This window comes from Muscardinus avellanarius (genome assembly GCF_963383645.1).
Source record: "Muscardinus avellanarius genome assembly, chromosome: 1".
Taxonomy (NCBI): Eukaryota; Metazoa; Chordata; class Mammalia; order Rodentia; family Gliridae; genus Muscardinus; species Muscardinus avellanarius.
The window spans coordinates 120,061,291-120,077,719 of record NC_137786.1 but is presented as its reverse complement, the minus strand read 5'-3'; the positions used below and the strand labels follow the sequence as shown (position 1 = coordinate 120,077,719).

Here is a 16,429-nt window from a genome sequence, read left to right as displayed (position 1 = left end):
CATCCCTTCCACCCTCCAGGCTGGCACGAAGACAAACAATAGAGGCAATAGAGGCGTGTGGTCTTCATCATTGCTTGCCAGCCTCCCTCCCCTCCCCTCCCCTCTCCTCCCTTCCCCTCCTCTCCCCTCCCCTCCCCTCCCCTCTCCTTCCCTCCCCGGCCGGAGGCTGCCAGCCCCTGCATTGACTTAGCACGCCATTGCTGCTGCTGCTGCAGGCTCTTGGCTTGGAAAATCGGGACCCTTCACGATGATTTATCTCCAGTCCCCTGAATTAGATTAAAAACACAGCTACGGATTCTCAGAAAGGCAGGCTGATGTGATTATATACCGAATCTGAGTGGCAGTCGAGGGCAATGAAAAGATGTACGTATGTCAGATGTGTTCTGTGCCTTGTAGGGCTCAAGGTACCATTTATTACCCTTCCTCTTTTTTTCTAAAAAAAAAAAAAAAAAAAGAAGAAGGTAACTGATAGGGTTTCAGTTATTTAGGAAGGAGATTAGCCTGTTGACTAGAAACCTTTTCCCAGTACCTGGGGATGGAAAGAAGTTTAAATGTGGGTGTGACCCAAAGAGTGGTTCTCAGGCAGGATTTTCATACATATGCCAGGGGTGTGCTGATGAGGATAGCGTCCTGATGACTTTTTTTTTTTTTTTTTTTTTTGTTGTTGTTGTTGTACTGGGCATTGATCCCAGAGGGGCAATCTGCCTGTGGGCTACATTCCCCAGCCCTATTTTATTTATTTTTTGTGGTACTGAGTATTGAATCCAGGGGCATTCTACCTCTGAGCTACACCCCCAGCATTCTACTTCTAAGCTTACACCCCCAGCATTTATTTCATTTCATTTTATTTATTTTTCAGTACTGAGGATGGAACCCAGGGACAGTCTACTGCTTTTTTTTTTTTTTTTTTTTTTTTTGTGGGTCTGGAGATGGAACCCAGAGGCATTTGATCTCCGAGCTATACCCCCCTGTCCTATTTTTTATTCTTTATTTTGAAACAGAGTCTCACTAAGTTGGGAAGGGCCTCACTAAGTAGCTGAGGCTGTCAGCGAACCCAGATCCTCTGGTCTCAGCCTCCCGAATGCTGAGATTACAAGTGTGCGCCACCACGCCTGGATATTCTTTATTTTTTTGAAACAGGGTCTCACTAAGTTGTGGAGGGCCTCACTAAGTAGCTGAGGCTGTCTGCAAACCATGATCCTCCTTTCTCAGCCTCCCGAATGCTGGGATTACAAGCGTGCGCCACCACACCCGGTTCTATTTTATTTTATTTTGAAACAGGGTCTCACTAAGTTTTGAGGGCCTCGCTAAGTTGCTGAGGCTAGCCTCAAACCTGTGATCCTCCTGTCTCAGCCTCCCAGTGGTTGGAATTATAGGCATGTGCCATGTGCCTGGCTCCTGACGACATTTGTAACTCTCAGGAAGAGAGACAAGGACAGAGGGTGCTGGTGAGATGGCAGTGGGCCCTGAGAAGAAAGGCCAGGGCTGACCTGCGGGGCTGCCCAGGATCTCAGGGAACAGGGAAGGAGGCGAGCTGGATGAGCGCCTCGTGAAGCCAGGAGCGTTCACCAGACTCGACTGAAACCTGTGCTCAGTTAACTGAGTATCATGAGCCCCTGTACCCACGGCTTACCTCATGTGTGTATTTAGTTCCCTAAAATTCTCTCGCTGAGTAGTCTAAAAAAAAACCCTTGCCGTCAACCGTGCACGGGTGTGCTGCATTTGGCGAGGTGTGTGGCGGAGCCTGGAGGTGACGCACACACCCGGCCTCGCGTGACTGGGGGAGCATTCGGGTGGATGTGGGGAGTCAGAGAGAGAGCTGTGGACGGAGGGCTGGGCAGCAGGCGGAGAAGTGCTCTGAGCCCGCCCCGGGGCCAAGAAATTGCTGTGTTGTGGGGAGTTGACATGCTGTCTCTTCTCCAATGATCTTTGTTTGTTTGTTTGGTACTGGGGATGGAACCCAGGGACATGCTACCTCTGAGCTATACCCCCAGCCCTTTTTAAAAAATTTGCAACAGGGTCTCACTAAGCTGCTGAGGGGGTTTCTTTGTTGCTGAGGCTGGCCTCAAACCCACAATCCTCCTGTCTCAGCCTCCCACATACTAGGATGAGAGGCCTGTGCCACCACGCCCGGCTTCCATTAAATCTTATTTGTGGCTTCTCTCCTGGGATGCCGTATTTAAATGTGTTCCCTTTTCTAGCGAGCAAAGTGTTAGAAAAGAGTCATCCCAGGGAAAATGGCCAGGTTCACATAGAGAGCGTTTAGACACGAGAAGAAACATGTTTGTGGACGTTGAAGGTGGCTTGTGTCTGTCTCCCTTGCTTCCTACCACAGCGCTGCCACCTTGGAAAGATAAGGGCGACTGTTCATCTCACCTCACAGATGAGTATCGGTACCTGCGGTTCAGAAAGTTGAGGGACCCACGCGATCAGAGAGCCCGTGAGTCAGGAGACCCACTCCCCCAGCCCTCCCCCTCGCTGCACATGTGCTGCCAGCTGTTCGCTTGTTCTTTGGGACCCCCTTTTTTTTTTTTGTGGTACTGGGGGTGGAACCCAGGGGCTTTCTATCTCCGGGCTATGCTTCCAGACCTATTTTCTATTTTATTTGGAAACAGGGTCTCACTGAGTAGCTGAGAGCCTCACTCAGTAGCTGAGGCTGGCTTCGAACCTGTGTGATCCTCCTGACTCAGCCTCCCAAGTGCAGGGATTACAAGCGTGGCCCACCAACCAGCTATCCGGGACCCCATTTTATTTATTTATTTTTTCTTTTAAATATTTTTATTGGTGCATTATATTCAAACATCATATTGGGGTAAAAAACTTGTGTGTACAAACATGTACGCATCGCTGATTTAACCCCTACCCAATTCCCACCCCATTCCCTCCCCGTCCCTCCCTCCCTTGCTCTGCTCAATGATTGACTTCGATATGTTTAAGTACATTGTGTGCTTTAGAGATCTCCCCCCCCTTTCTCCTCCTTTAGGTTGTCTTGTTTGCTCCTCTATAGGATTTCCTTTTTCATCTAGAGTTCCTCCTACGACCCGTTTCTCCCTAGCTCTCACATATTAGGGAAAGCATCGGATTTCTTATTTTTTGTGACTGATAATCTCACTTAGCATAATGTCCTCCAGTTCCATCCATTTCCCTGAAAATGATGTAATTGAGTTTTTTTTTTAATGGCTGAGTAAAATTCCATTGTGTACATATCCCACAGTTTTGTAATCCATTCATCTGTTGATGGACATCTTGGCTGGTTCCATGGTTTGGCTATGGTGAATTGTGCAGCTATGAACATAGATGCACATGCATTAGTTTGGTAGTTTGGTTTCCTATCTTTTGGGTAGATACCCAGAAGTGGTATTGCTGGATCAAATGGAAGATTTGTTCCCATTCTTCTGAGGATTCTCCATACTGTTTTCCAAAGTGGTTGCACTAATTTGCAATCCCACCAACAATGTCTTAGAGTTCCCACTTCTCCACATCCTCGCCAGCATCTGTTGTTGTTTGTGTTTTGAATGATGGCCATTCTAGTTGGAGTTAGGTGAAATCTCAGGGTAGGTTTGATTTGCATCTCTCTGATTGCCAGTGATGTTGAGCATTTTTTCATGCATTTATTGGCCGTTTGAATTTCTTCTTTTGTGAAGTGTCTGTTTAGTTCATTTGCCCATTTTGTTATTGGATGGGACATCATTTTAAACCAGAGTCTCATGTAATCCCACCCTCTCCCAGGCTCCCTGGACTACGCTGTTCTTCTCCCCTCTACTTCTTCCTTCCTTCCTTCCTTCCTTCCTTCCTTCCTTTCAGCTAGGGATTGAACTCAGGGGCATTCCACCTCTGAGCTACACCCCCCAGTCCTATTTTACTTTTTATTTTGAAACAGGGTATTGCTAAGTTGCCGGTAGCCTCATTAAGTTGCTAAGGCTGGCTGTGAACCTGTCATCCTCTTGTCTCAGCCTCCCAAGTACTGGGATTAACAGGTGTACACTACTGTGTCCGGCTTCCTTCCTTTCTTTATGGGGACTGAACCCAGGGGCATTCTACCTCTGAGTTACACTCAAAGCTATGTTTTATTTTTTATTTTGAAACAGGGGCTAAGTTGCTGAGGGTCTCACTAAATTGCTGAGGCTGGCCTCAAATCTGTGATTCTCCTTTCCCAGCCTCCCAAATATTGGGATTACAGGTGCGTGCCGCTTCACCCAGCTCTTGTAGCTTTGCAGACGCAGCATGTCACACCTGGGGCATTTCTCTTTCCTGGCACTTGCTCTTCTCTCCCGAGTGGGGGCTTCTGTGCTGCGCCAGCTCTCCAGCCGACTCCTCCTCTGCACCTCTCATAGCCTGGGTCCTGTCTTCTCTCTGTGCAGTGTCACTCCCCCAGTGAAATCAGGTCCCCTGTTTAACAACGGGAATTTAATCATTATTCATTGGATTTCTCGTTGAATGCTTATTTCCGCTGCTAATTTATGGGTCAGGAGGCAGGACCTAGCAGCTTTGCTGTTTTCCTAACACCTAGCATAGCACCTGGTTTATAGTAAGTGCTGAATACATATTTACTGGATGAATGGAGGAGCTATTTATGGAGAAGCTACAGGACCAAACTGGAGAGCCAGGGGAAGTGGGTGAACTGGAGCCTCCTACGGGCTCACAAAGCAGCTCTGAGCTCCTGGAGGGTCCTCACGGAAGGAGAAGGGCCTGGGCTTAGGTGCTCAGTAGCCGCTTCACATCACCGAGGACGTGTGTGCCCTGCACCCGGCCGTGTTCTAAGGCAGCATGGAATACCACCTCTACATCTTTCTCTGAGCTGGGCCTCGTCAGCAAAGTAGCCGAGAGCGTAGATGGTCTCTGGCACTGGGGTTTTCTTCTTTTTCTCATCCACTGGCAAATGAAGGGGCGATCTCCAGGTTTCTGGCAGTTTTTTCACAGGCTCCTTCTGACATTGTCAGTGTCAGTGACAATGGTTCACCTGGAGGGAGTGGCTCGTGGCAGTAAAGACTGGGTAGGGTCCGCCTGCCCCTTAAGGAGCAGCTAGCAATGAATCAGTCTCTCTGAACTGATATCTCGAGCTAGTGAGAATATGGTTGTCATCCTTTTGGTAAAAAGGAGAAGGTGTGTGTGTGTGTGTGTGTGTGTGTGTGTGTGTGTGTGTATCTCCATTGAATGAAGTGCTACAGTTTAGTACTTAGTACAGAGTCATCCCGCCCTTTGCTTACTTGATCTGTAAAATGGGCAGTGTGGATTTGCCAGCAAAGGTGTTCATGGTTTCCATGGGTAAAGGAAGTATCCTGAGCCCATGCTGCAGTCAAGAGAGCATGCTGCGATTCCAGATCCTGCGTGTGAGCGGGGCTTCCGTAGGAGCATCCACCAACTAGATTGCGGCTCTCCGGAGGTGGAGGTGAGTCCGGAAAGGTAATGAGGTTTCTAAATATAGTGAGATGAGTCTGGAAAGGGGACGCGGGGAGGCAGTTTGCATACCTTGCATCTAGGTCGCAGGGTTTGAGGAAGCCTTGTTGTTGGTCCTCGGGAGCATGTCTTTGTGTCTGTAGGCCCCATCATATCATAGGGTTCCAGGGATCTAGCCGCTGCCTCTGTCCTGGGAGTTGAAGGACAGGATATTTGTTTTATACTTCATTGTAGGATTTAAAAAAATCCTTCTTTGTATTTCACTGAGAGTGAAGCAGAGAAACACACCAGGCTGCCTAGTTTGTGGTGCTTTTTACTGTGCTCTGGGAAGAGTCTGTTGGGAAAAGGGAGGACAGGCTGTGTGTGCCCAGGACATCCCGAGCTTTGGGTTTGACCAGCGTGAAAGACGCGATCGCACAAAAAATGAATGGAGAGAATATGTATGACCCGTTCCAGTGATGGCCCCGTCCTCCTGAATAAGCGTCAACCACCATAGGGTGCCGGTTTTACTGGGAATTCTCAGGGTTGAATCAGACTTGCAACCCTCGTCTTCTCTAGAGGTGCTGTGCGCATTCTCACAGGTAAGGACTGTGGGGGGCCTGGTGCCTAGTAGACCCCAGTGCATACTTTCATTGGAAGGCAAACGCATGAGTAATGAGCGCCTTCATACAATAAGCATTGGATACCTCTATTTATAACTACCCCAAACTGGAGGATTGGGGGGCTGCAGATTCTCCCTCCTCCTCTGGATCACCTCTTCGGATCTCCAGGGTGCCGGGGACTGAGAGGCAATGCGGGCTGGGGGCGATAGGTGTGTCAGTGTGTGGGTGGCCAGGAGGGGGAGCTGGCTATGGACACACACCAGCTGGAGCCTGCGGCCAGCGCTGCATCTGGGGACAGGGCGGCTTGTGCGGATGCTGCGGAGGACGCTGACAGCGCTCTGAAGGATTGCTTTGGCCAGGGACCCAATCCCCAGCCTGCCTCCTCTGTGACTCATGCTAGCTGCAGAGTCTGCTAGTAGGAGGGCTGGAGATGACACGAAACGAAAGCAGCACTGGAGAGTGGGAGCTCCGAGGTACTGGATCCGCACTGGGGAAGAATAGGGTTCTACCTGGGTCATAGAGGCGCTTAAAAAAATAGATGAAATGTACGTGAATTAACCATTTTAAAGAGAACGAGTCCTTTAGTAATTCACATGCTGTGCAACCGCCAGCTCTGTCTGGTTCTAAAATATTTTCATCACTCCCAGTGAAAAAACCTTACAGTTCCACCCTCCTCTCCTCTCCCCCCAACCCCTGGCAACCACTAATCTGCTTTCTGTCTCCGTGGATTTACCTCTCCCTCCTGGGTACCTCATATAAATGCAGTCATGCAATATGTGACCTTCGTGTTTGCCTTCTTCACTTAGCATATTGTTTTCGAGATTCATGCACATTAAAGCATGTATCATTTTTATATCATTTTGACGTAGAGTCTTAACCACACCAAATCCCCCAAGACAGACCCCCCCCCTTAATTAAAAAAAAAAAAAAGAATGAGTCTTGCTAGCTGATCATTTAGACTCAGGCCTGCCTGAAGGCCGGGGGTGGACTAGATTCCCCAGTAGACTTGGCTGGAGACACCTGGGTCTTTTAAAAACACCAGCTCCCAGGCTGCATCCAGGGGCTTTTCCACCAGTAGGAACAGGTGGGACCTTGCAGGTGATGTCGCTAATCCTGGGTCCCATGACCTCTGGGATTATCCTAACCACCTGTGCTGGGAGGAAGAGGCCACCACTGCCCGGATGCTGTGTATGGCTCCTGCTGTTTCTCTTCAGGGGGTCCCTGGTGTGCCATTTTTCTGTTTGTCTTCTGAGGGGAGGCACTTGGGTCCCTCCTGCCACCTTTATAACTCCAATTAACTGTGGCTCATTTATCAGGTTGTCCAGACAAGGGCGAGGACGGCCTTCAGGCCCAAGGGGTTGTGAACACATTGAGGTTGTTCCTGCAGAAGCCACACTCCCACTCCTCCCAGGCTGGTGACAGCTGGGACCCGCGGAGGAGAGGCTGGCTTGAGAAATCTAGAAGCCTGCAGCTACTCTGCAGGGCAAGTGGCGGGGGCTGGCGATTGTGGGGAGGAAAAAGACATCCCCCCCCACTGAAGGAGAGGGATTCCGCGTGGCGGCCAATGGGCTGTTCTTGGTTGCTGGGGCTGCCCTGGAAGGCTGGGTTCTTGGTCACACACCCTGGATAGTTAGCAGGGACACCTGCATAGAGGATTCTCCCTGCCTTTCTTTGCAGGGATAGGCCAGAGAGGAGACTGCATGTTTGACCTTGACAAAATATCTAGCCTCCCAGCCTACCTGCCAGCTCCCTGGGCCTGTGGCTTCGTGGCTTCCTCCGCTGATTCTGGCCATGGGCATTGCACTTGGGCTGCCATGGGGACCGCCCTGACTCCAGGGAGTCATTCTCCTGACCCAGATGAACCACACCAAGAAGTGGAGGAGTTGTGTGAGGCCTGTGGTCCTGGAGTGGATCTTGTTGCCAGGGATTTCAGTTCTTCCCTTCACTGGCTGCTCGCTCTTCTACAGTCTGTTCTGAGGACCAGAAGGACATCTGATAGAAGAAGCTTTTTATTTTTTTTAAATAGGCAGCTCCCCAGGCCTGCCTTCTGGAGACTTTGTAAAAACCCTTCGATGTTTTGATGCTTGCATTCTGTGCCCATCTCATTCCTTGTCTCTTAGGATCAGGTGATGGTGGTCTCGTAAGTCCCATGTCTTCTGTGCAGAAAGACTTCAGCAAGTTGTTTTCAGTCCTCTTCCCCGCTCGGCTCACTGGAAGCTTTGTATTCTGTTCAAAGCATGGTCTGATTGTTGCCTGCCAGGGGAGCCTTTGATGGGGTCTTTGAGGATGCCCAGGCTGAACGTTGAAGGACTTTTTTATCCCAGACCCTGGGTGAACTCGTGTGGTTCTTGTAGGCTCCTGATCCTTTATTGCATTGACATTTGCATAGTCCTGCTTCCATTCCTCTCTGGCTCCAAAAGGTGGCATTGTAGGGGAGCTGACTTTAGCTTGAATTTCCAGGGTGTCTAGGCTTGGTGGGCTTCTCATCCACAGATGCTTCCCTATTCTTTCCAGACTCTTGGGCTGGAAGGAGAGGGAGAGAAGGGGAGGATTGGAGGAAGCCTGAGGTGGCTGGGGGAGAGTCCTACAGCTGTTTTCTGCCTGTAGCATTCCGGGTTAGGTCATTTATTTTTATTTTGTATTTGCACTTGACGCATGCCTGGACTTGAATGAGTAATGGTATTTTAGAATGACATTTTTTTCCTAAAAAAATATCAAGGGTCTCTTTCTTTAAATAGGTCTCATTTCAAGTGCCTTTCTAAAGAATTTGGATCCTGGATCAAATTAGATGCAGGTGCTTAAAACCCAAAGCAGAGTCGTTACGGATTAGCTCCTTGGTTGATCTGGCTGCCAAGTTTGTGGCCTAGGTGCTTCTCTTCCCCCTGTGACATCTGAGAGTACCCCACAGAGTGGGTGAGGAAATTTAGGGTGTGGGGGAAGGAAGGGAAGAAGGGAGGAAGGAGCCGTGGGGAGGGGAGGGTTTTCTGCTGCAGAGCCCAGATAAGACATCTTTAAGGGCAGATAGCCCAGGCTTGAACTTTCATTAGTCCAAGAATTGGTGGAGGGACAGGTGGGCTGTCCAGGATATACTCTGCAAAGTACCTCTGAGTCTCTCAAACTTGATTTCCTTCCCTGCGTGCCTGATATAGGCAAGGTGGATGGTAGAACAGGCTTATCCTGGACGTTGCTCAGCCAGAGGGTCGGCACAGGTTTCTGGCTCTGCTTCTGGAAGTTTCCTTAGCATCTTCAATGGTTTTCTGTCCACACAGGTTGGCAAAATGTTTAGCTCAGCTGTTCTGAAATGCCAGCCTTGGAACTGATGGTGCCCATCAGCACACAGTGAAAGAAGAGATCAGGGGTGTTCCTGGTGGTACAGCCATCGGCAGAAAGGCTGAGAAAAGAAGAGCCACGGCAGCACAGTTAGAGGCCATGAACAGTGATCTAAGAGAACGGTTTTGTATTTGGAAGTTATCTTTCCTCAGTTTTAACAGATGAGTCTGCAGAACTCAGGATTGTAGTTTATCTCCTAGTCATGAGAGGTTCAGGGTGGGTGTCAGAGACCTGGGTCCTTCTGACCCGGAGCAGTGCTCTCCAGACTTTGGGGTCCTCTGAATGCAGTCCACAGATGGGGAGAACACAGGACTGTGCGTGGGCTTGAGGATGACTTCTCACAGTTCTTTGCCCAAAACTTGGTCCCATGGCCACAGCTTGCTGCCAGGCAGCCTGGGCAAGGGCCCGCCATGTCCTTAGGAGGCAGAGGAAGCAGGTTGAAGAGTAGCCAGTTGAGCTATGTTTTGGTTAATATTTTCACCTGCAAAATAGAAGGTGCCACCCAGTCCTCTGTTGGCCTACCTAATCTATTTTTTGTTTTATGGTTTACAAAATCAAAAGCCTGGGAACTACTGTTATCATTAATCCAAAGATCATTTTGGTTGAGTTCTGGGAAAAATTTCCTTACTTGAGGTACTTCAAACATAAATTTCAAGAAACTTCACAATGAAGCCTTCCTCTCATTTCTCACTATAAGCTGAAGATAAATAATGATGCCCCCCAGGCCAGAGGGAACAGTGGTTTTGGCAGAGGTTTGAAGAGCATGTGGTCTTTCTTGACTATGGATTATATATATATATAATTATTATATATTATATATTTCTTTTTAATTGTTATTTTTGTGGGTCTGGGGATGGAACTCAGAGACATTCGACCTCTGAGCTACACCTCCTACCCTATATTTTATTCTCTATTTTGAAAGAGGGTCTCACTAAGTTGCAGAGGGCCTCATTATGTAGCTGAGGCTATCTGTGAACTGCGATCCTCTAGTCTCAGCCTCCTGAATGCTGGGATTACAAGTGTGCGCTACCACTCCCGGCTCTTTTTAACTTTTTTTTTTTTTCAGTACTGAGGATGGAACCCAGGGGCATTCTACCTCTGAACTATACCCCCAGTCCTAATTTTTATTATCTTTATTTTGAAACAGGGTCTCATTAAGTTGTAGAGGGCCTCACTAAGTAGCTGAGGCTGGCTGCGAACCATGATCCTCCTGTCTCAGCCTCCCAAGTACTGGGATTATAAGCATGTGCTACCATGCCCAGCTTTCTTTTTAACTTTTTATCAACACATGATGTATTTATTGGGTACACCGTGATATTAATACACATAAACAGAGTGTAATAATCAGGTAATTGGCATATCCAGGCAGTTGAGTTAGCATATCAAGCATCTCAGACACTTAATCATTTCTTTGTATTGGGACCATGCACAATCTTCTCTACTAGCTATTTTGAAATCCACACTTAATTGTTGATAACCATAGTTATCCCACAGTGCTGTAGAACATTAGAAACTTTACCCCTGCATTCATTAGCTAGCCTTCCTCCATCCCCACTCCCCACCCTTTCCAGCCTCTGGTGCTTTTGGTTTTGAATAAGAGATGTTTTCAGTGTTTTGGTTGAGTCTTAGAGGTGCATGCCATTCATATAGAATAAGGATCAGAGTAACTGGAGATTAACATCACAGAAGGTGAAAATTAAGCAAAAAGATTAGTTATGCCAGTGAGATCCTATAAAGATTTTTTCTGCAATCCAGTTGTACCCACAGTGTAACTGAATGTAACCAGGGGGGCCTGGTGGTGTCTGTTCCTGGGGAAGTGAAGTCCGGCAGAGTTTGCACAGTGATGGGAACAGCCTGAGCCTGCCTGCTGCCTCCTGCCTCAGAATCCTGTCCTTTCCTAGTGACAGAGAAGAGTGAGCCCAGCTTGCGGATGTGCACGCTGTCACTCACCATGGGTCCTGATGCCTGTGCCAATCTCTTCCAGGTCAGTCTGAATGATTCCCACAATCAGATGGTGGTGCACTGGGCTGGAGAGAAAAGCAACGTGATCGTCGCCCTCGCCCGAGACAGCCTGGCATTGGCCAGGCCCAAGAGCAGTGACGTAAGTACTCATGTTACCTTGGGCATCTTGCGGTGCCATCAACATGCCCCTTCTGATCCTCTGGGATTTGCATGCTAGAAAAAAAAAGTGTAATTAGAGAATAGATGGGGTGAATCTCATAACAGGGAAGATAATCTGGGAAATAACAGATTTATCCCTTGTTTACTGAACTCAGCATTCCAAGCAGATTTTTGCTGGCTTTAATGGAGTGATAGGTGGTCTGGATTCTTCTGCCATCTCAGCAAAGTGCCAGAGGAGCGTTTGTTGGCAGAGTGGCTGTCCTGGGGTCGGGCTGGATGGAATCTATTTGGTCTTTCCCATGTGCCAGTGTCTTCTGACCCGCCCCAGTTGGACGAGCTCTTGAAACAGATTCTCTCCTATCCTTAATTTTCAGCGGGCTACTGATGATGTTTAATAGATTAGGTGCTTTGTAGACAGACACAAGATCAAAGTCATAGGCCTGTGAGTGGCGAGGCAGGTAAAGGACAAGAGGTAAGCTGCCTGAAGGTTCAGAGCACTTTTCACATCCAAAAAGAAAATAAAAAGGCCTCTCCCATTTTTCTTGAGGTCTGTGGGCCGCGTGGCCAATAGCCTTTTTCTCACTCTGGATAGAGATATAGCTTTCAGAAACATTGACCTGTGTCTTAATTTGCATGCAGCAGTGGTCCTGGGTGTCTGTGCGAGAGGTGCATGGAGAAGTTCTGGGGACCATTGCTCATCAGCTCTGGGCACTGGTTGCCATGCAGAATGCAGGGGTAGATGTGGCCAGGTCTTCTGAGTTTCCAAGAGAAGCCCCAGGTTTGAATTTGAATGTGAAGCTGCTGAGTCTTTCAAGTTGCCAGTTAATACGTAGGTTTTGCAAACACTGTGTGGGCCAAGTAAAATATATAAGAGGGTAGAGCTGGCCCTGGCATCCAAGTAGCCCGCATTCCAGGCTTCCCTTGTGGGCCAGAAGAGCAGCCCCTGCCCTAGTCGAGTCTGCGTGGTGGAAGGGTAAGGCCATGAACAGAGCAGTGTGCTGAAGAGCCTCTGTCACACCCCACTCTGGCCAGAGACCTGATGGATTTACTGTCACTTCATATCAGTTTTGAGGATATACTTGTAATTTTTTCTTTTTTGGTGGTGCTAGAGATTGAACTGAGGGACATTTTACCTCTGAGCTAGACCCAGAGCCCTTTTTATTGTTTATTCTAAAATGGTTCTCACTAAGTTTCTGGGGCTGGTCTCAAATCTGTGATCCTCTTGTCTTAACCTCCCAAATACTGGGACTATATAGCCTTTTGCCACCACACCCAGCTTATTTGTTGCCCTGGTCTCTGTAAGGTCCTTGTCTGTCTACCTGCTCTCTGGGTTGGATGTATGCAGAGTGAGGTCCCTGGAGGGGACCCCAGAGCTGTTTTATAGTGGGTTGAGTTAGGGCAGCTGCAGAAAGGGTGGGCCAAGGACAGCCTGGCTGTAATGATGAGCAGCTTTGGCCTGGGCAGGTTCTGAGCAGGAAGTGTGGGAAGCCACTGTGGCTGATGGCCAGGCTGGGTATCATGCCTGGAGAAGGGCTAGACTTCTTGGGGAAAGACTTGAGCCCATTTATACCTGTGCTCAGCATTCACAAGCATCAGCTATGGCTTCAGATGGCCACAATGGCTGCTGGCTGGCTCCTGATACTTGGCAGCACCTGTGTGCACGTTCAGACCGATCACGGCTCCTGGGCATCCCTTTTGGGAACAGCAGCCAACTCTGAGCAGTTCTGTGTTGAGAAATCTTCCTTGGGGTTTTTAAGTATTTAAACAATTCTTTGTCCAGGAAATAGTCTTTGCAAGACAGGTAAAAGAACTTAATCATTATTTTATAGTTTTGTTGCACATGTAGGAGCTTAGAGGCATAAAGGGATTTTGCTTGAGGCAGGTCACTTAGGATGTCATTGGGGAAATTTGGGGCTAATAGGAATTAAGACCCAATTATGTATTCAGTGTGTGAGACTGTGGGGCCACTAGTACGGTCACTAGACATCTAGTTGGCCAACTCTCCATACCAAGACCCCCTTGGTCCTGGGTGAAACAAGAGGGTTGGTCTTCCAAAGTATTGCCAATCTATCCAATCCAGCTTTTGCTCTGTGTAAATATTTGGGTGTGTCTTACTAAGAGCCCATTGAACATTTGAAGTGATTAACTATGTTACAGTGAAAGATGAGATAAGATTAAACGGAAAGGAGACTTAATGCCCAGAGTTAATAAATAGGGATGGCAGAAATTTCCTCCATCTGTATACAAACTACATTAAAGAGTTGGCAGATGAAACTGAGATGTTCTGATGTGGAAAGTTAATGCAAAAATAAACTGTGACTCAGAGGCAGAGTTGGTTTTGCTGGAGAGGTAACATTCCAAATCTTTCTGAAAGCATGGTTCAGAAGGCCCCTCAGAAATCCCAAGGGAAGCCGGGCATGGTGGCGCACGCTTGTAATCCCAGCATTCAGGAGGGTGAGACAGGAGGATCACGGTTCGCGGATAGTCTCAGCTACTTAGTGAGGCCCTTTGCAACTTAGTGAGACTCTGTTTCAATAAAGAATAATTAAAAAAAAATAAGGCTGGGGTGTAGCTCGGAGGTAAGAATGTCCCTGGGCTCTATTCCCAGTACCGGGGGGGGGGGGGGAAGAATCCCAAGGGAAATAATATATACAGATAAAATCCTACTTAAATGGTGGAGAGTAGCCAAGGTCATGCATGTTTAGTATATAAAAAGGGCATGCCTGTAATCCTAGTCCATGAGAGACTGAGATAGGAGGATCACACATTTAAGCAACTTAGAGAGACCCTGTATCAAAATAAAATAAAAAGTACTGGGGGTGGTGTAGCTTGATGGCAGAATGCCCCTGGGTTCCCATACTAATTTTAAATAAATAGATAAATAAAAAAAAAGAAAGATGGGATGTGAGTGCGATCTGGCTGTGACATCTGTCACCCCATTGATCACCAGGGTAGATTCAGTTGACCTGGCTGGTTAGGCGGGTGTCCCCTTCCTCCCTCACCGCTCCATGTGTGGCCCTCCCGCAGCTGCGCTGGGTTGAAGAGAACAACCTTCCCTGAATAGACGAGGACCGGTCTTTGGTTAGGGCTATAGGAGTAGCTGCGCTCCTCAGCTAGAACCTCCAAACAAGCTCTCGAGGTCCATTTGTAGGAGAAAGTAGGGTAGTCAAGCTTCCAAGACTCCAGACACATCCAAATGAGGTGCTGCACGTGCATGTGGCATTCTGCCTTTCTTTAAAAAAAAAAAAAAAGAAAGAAAGATGGATCTGGAAGCTGTTATTTCAGATGATTTGCTTTTAAGCATTTAGAAAAGAGAGTAATCCTCAGCTGATGAACTTGTAGCCAATGCGATTCCCTGAAGTATAGCTCCTGCAAGACTGACTTTTTTCTATGGTAAGTCGATGAAATTGAACTATAGATATGGTTAATCTTAATTCTTTTTTCCTGCTCACTTGTGATATATTTTACAAAGGGCTCAGATGTTACATAATTGGCAAGAGAGTTCTTTTGAGATAGTGTCTACCAGATCAAAATCAACCAGGGAAGATGCCTTGAATGGTAGGACTTGCCGCCCTGGTTAGTAGCACAGGACTCCAGCCTGTGGGAGGCTGGCATCTGGCTGAGCAGGAGCTCTGAAGTCAGAACCCCAGGGTTGGAATCCTGACTGTAATTCTTTAGCAGTCTGACTTTGGGCCAGCTTGTTTACCTTCTCTTGCTCTTTGTGCCAATTAACTTTGCCTTACCATAACGAAATACCCAAGGCAATCACATTGTAAAGAGAAAGTGTTTATTTTGGCTCACAGTGTTGGAGCTTCCAGTCCAGATTGCCGGCTCCATTGTTTTGAGGCCTCTGGCAGGGGGTCTGGCTGGCAGTAGTGGAAGCATGTGGTGGAGCCACTTAGCTTGTATCATGAGACAGGTGGTCAAGAGAACGAGAGGACAAGCTCCCCATGATCTCCCTCCAGGGCACATCCCAATGACCTGCAGACCTCCTGCTACGTAGACCTCTTAAAACCTCTACCACTTCCCAGTAGCGCCCCCTCCCCTGACTAAGCCTTTAACATCTGGGCTTTGGGGGACACTGAAGATCTGAACTAGGGCAGTCTTCTCATTTATCACTGAGATGGAACTTTAAAACCTTGCTAACCAAAGTGTGGTGTGTAGACTAGCCATGAGGGTATATTTTGGCAACTGATCAAAAATGCACACTTTTTGGCTTAGGGGTGTAGCTCAGTGGTAAAGTGCTAACCAACATGCCCAAGGCCCTGCGTTCCACCCCCAGCACTATGAGGGGAAAAAAAAAGACTGCAGAATTTCAGGTCCCACCTAGTCTTCAGGAATCAGGACCTACATCTGGCCAGTGTGCCGCAGGGCGATGTGTGAGCGTGTTAATAAACACTGAGAAGTGCTGATGTGAAGGGCTCGGAAGAGTGCCGGATGGAGAGATGTTTTCTGTGTACTTTAATCCTCCTGCCTCCTCTGCCCCTCCCCTTTCTTCTTATTATAGTTTTAATGTGGGAGAAAAAGAATTTTAAACCGTTCACTTCAAAGGGCCATCTTTATAGGTAAGAAAAGGATTGACCTGGCAGCTTGGGGCGGGTTAGTAGCTCCTCCCGTGTTAAATTCTGTTCTTTAGGGAATAGTGTCATATTGAGGTCAGAGAGGACCAATTAGTGCAGAAGGCTGCATGGGGGTGAAAACAGACTGCTGACGCACAGGGTGAGGAGAGAGCGCAAGGTGTTGGCCCGGTTCCTCTGGAAGAGCACCGTGGACAGTGCCTGCAGCACTGTGTGACTGAAGCAAGGCGGCCCCAGCCAGAACTTGTACCTGGGGGTGCAGTCTGGAGGCTGTGAAGCCAACAGCCCTCTTGAGGCTCACTCCACACACCTTTTGTGTGCTGCTCACCGTGGGGACCTCGACCAGCCCTGAGCATGGTCTTTGCCGCGTGCAGTTGGTGGCCAAAATGTCAGTCAAGTAGA

The 16,429-nt window shown here is 48.2% G+C and overlaps 1 protein-coding gene across 1 annotated transcript in view; it reads left to right on the top strand.

Moving 5' to 3' along the window:
* The window catches only part of SORL1 (sortilin related receptor 1), a gene marked incomplete at its 3' end in the record, with an annotated part of 156,975 nt that overhangs the window by 8,200 nt on the left and 132,346 nt on the right, over nucleotides 1-16,429 (top strand). The window contains exon 2 of the mRNA XM_080707083.1: nucleotides 11,314-11,430. Within this exon, the coding sequence (XP_080563209.1) occupies nucleotides 11,314-11,430 (117 nt within the window). The remainder of the gene's footprint in view (nucleotides 1-11,313; nucleotides 11,431-16,429) is intronic.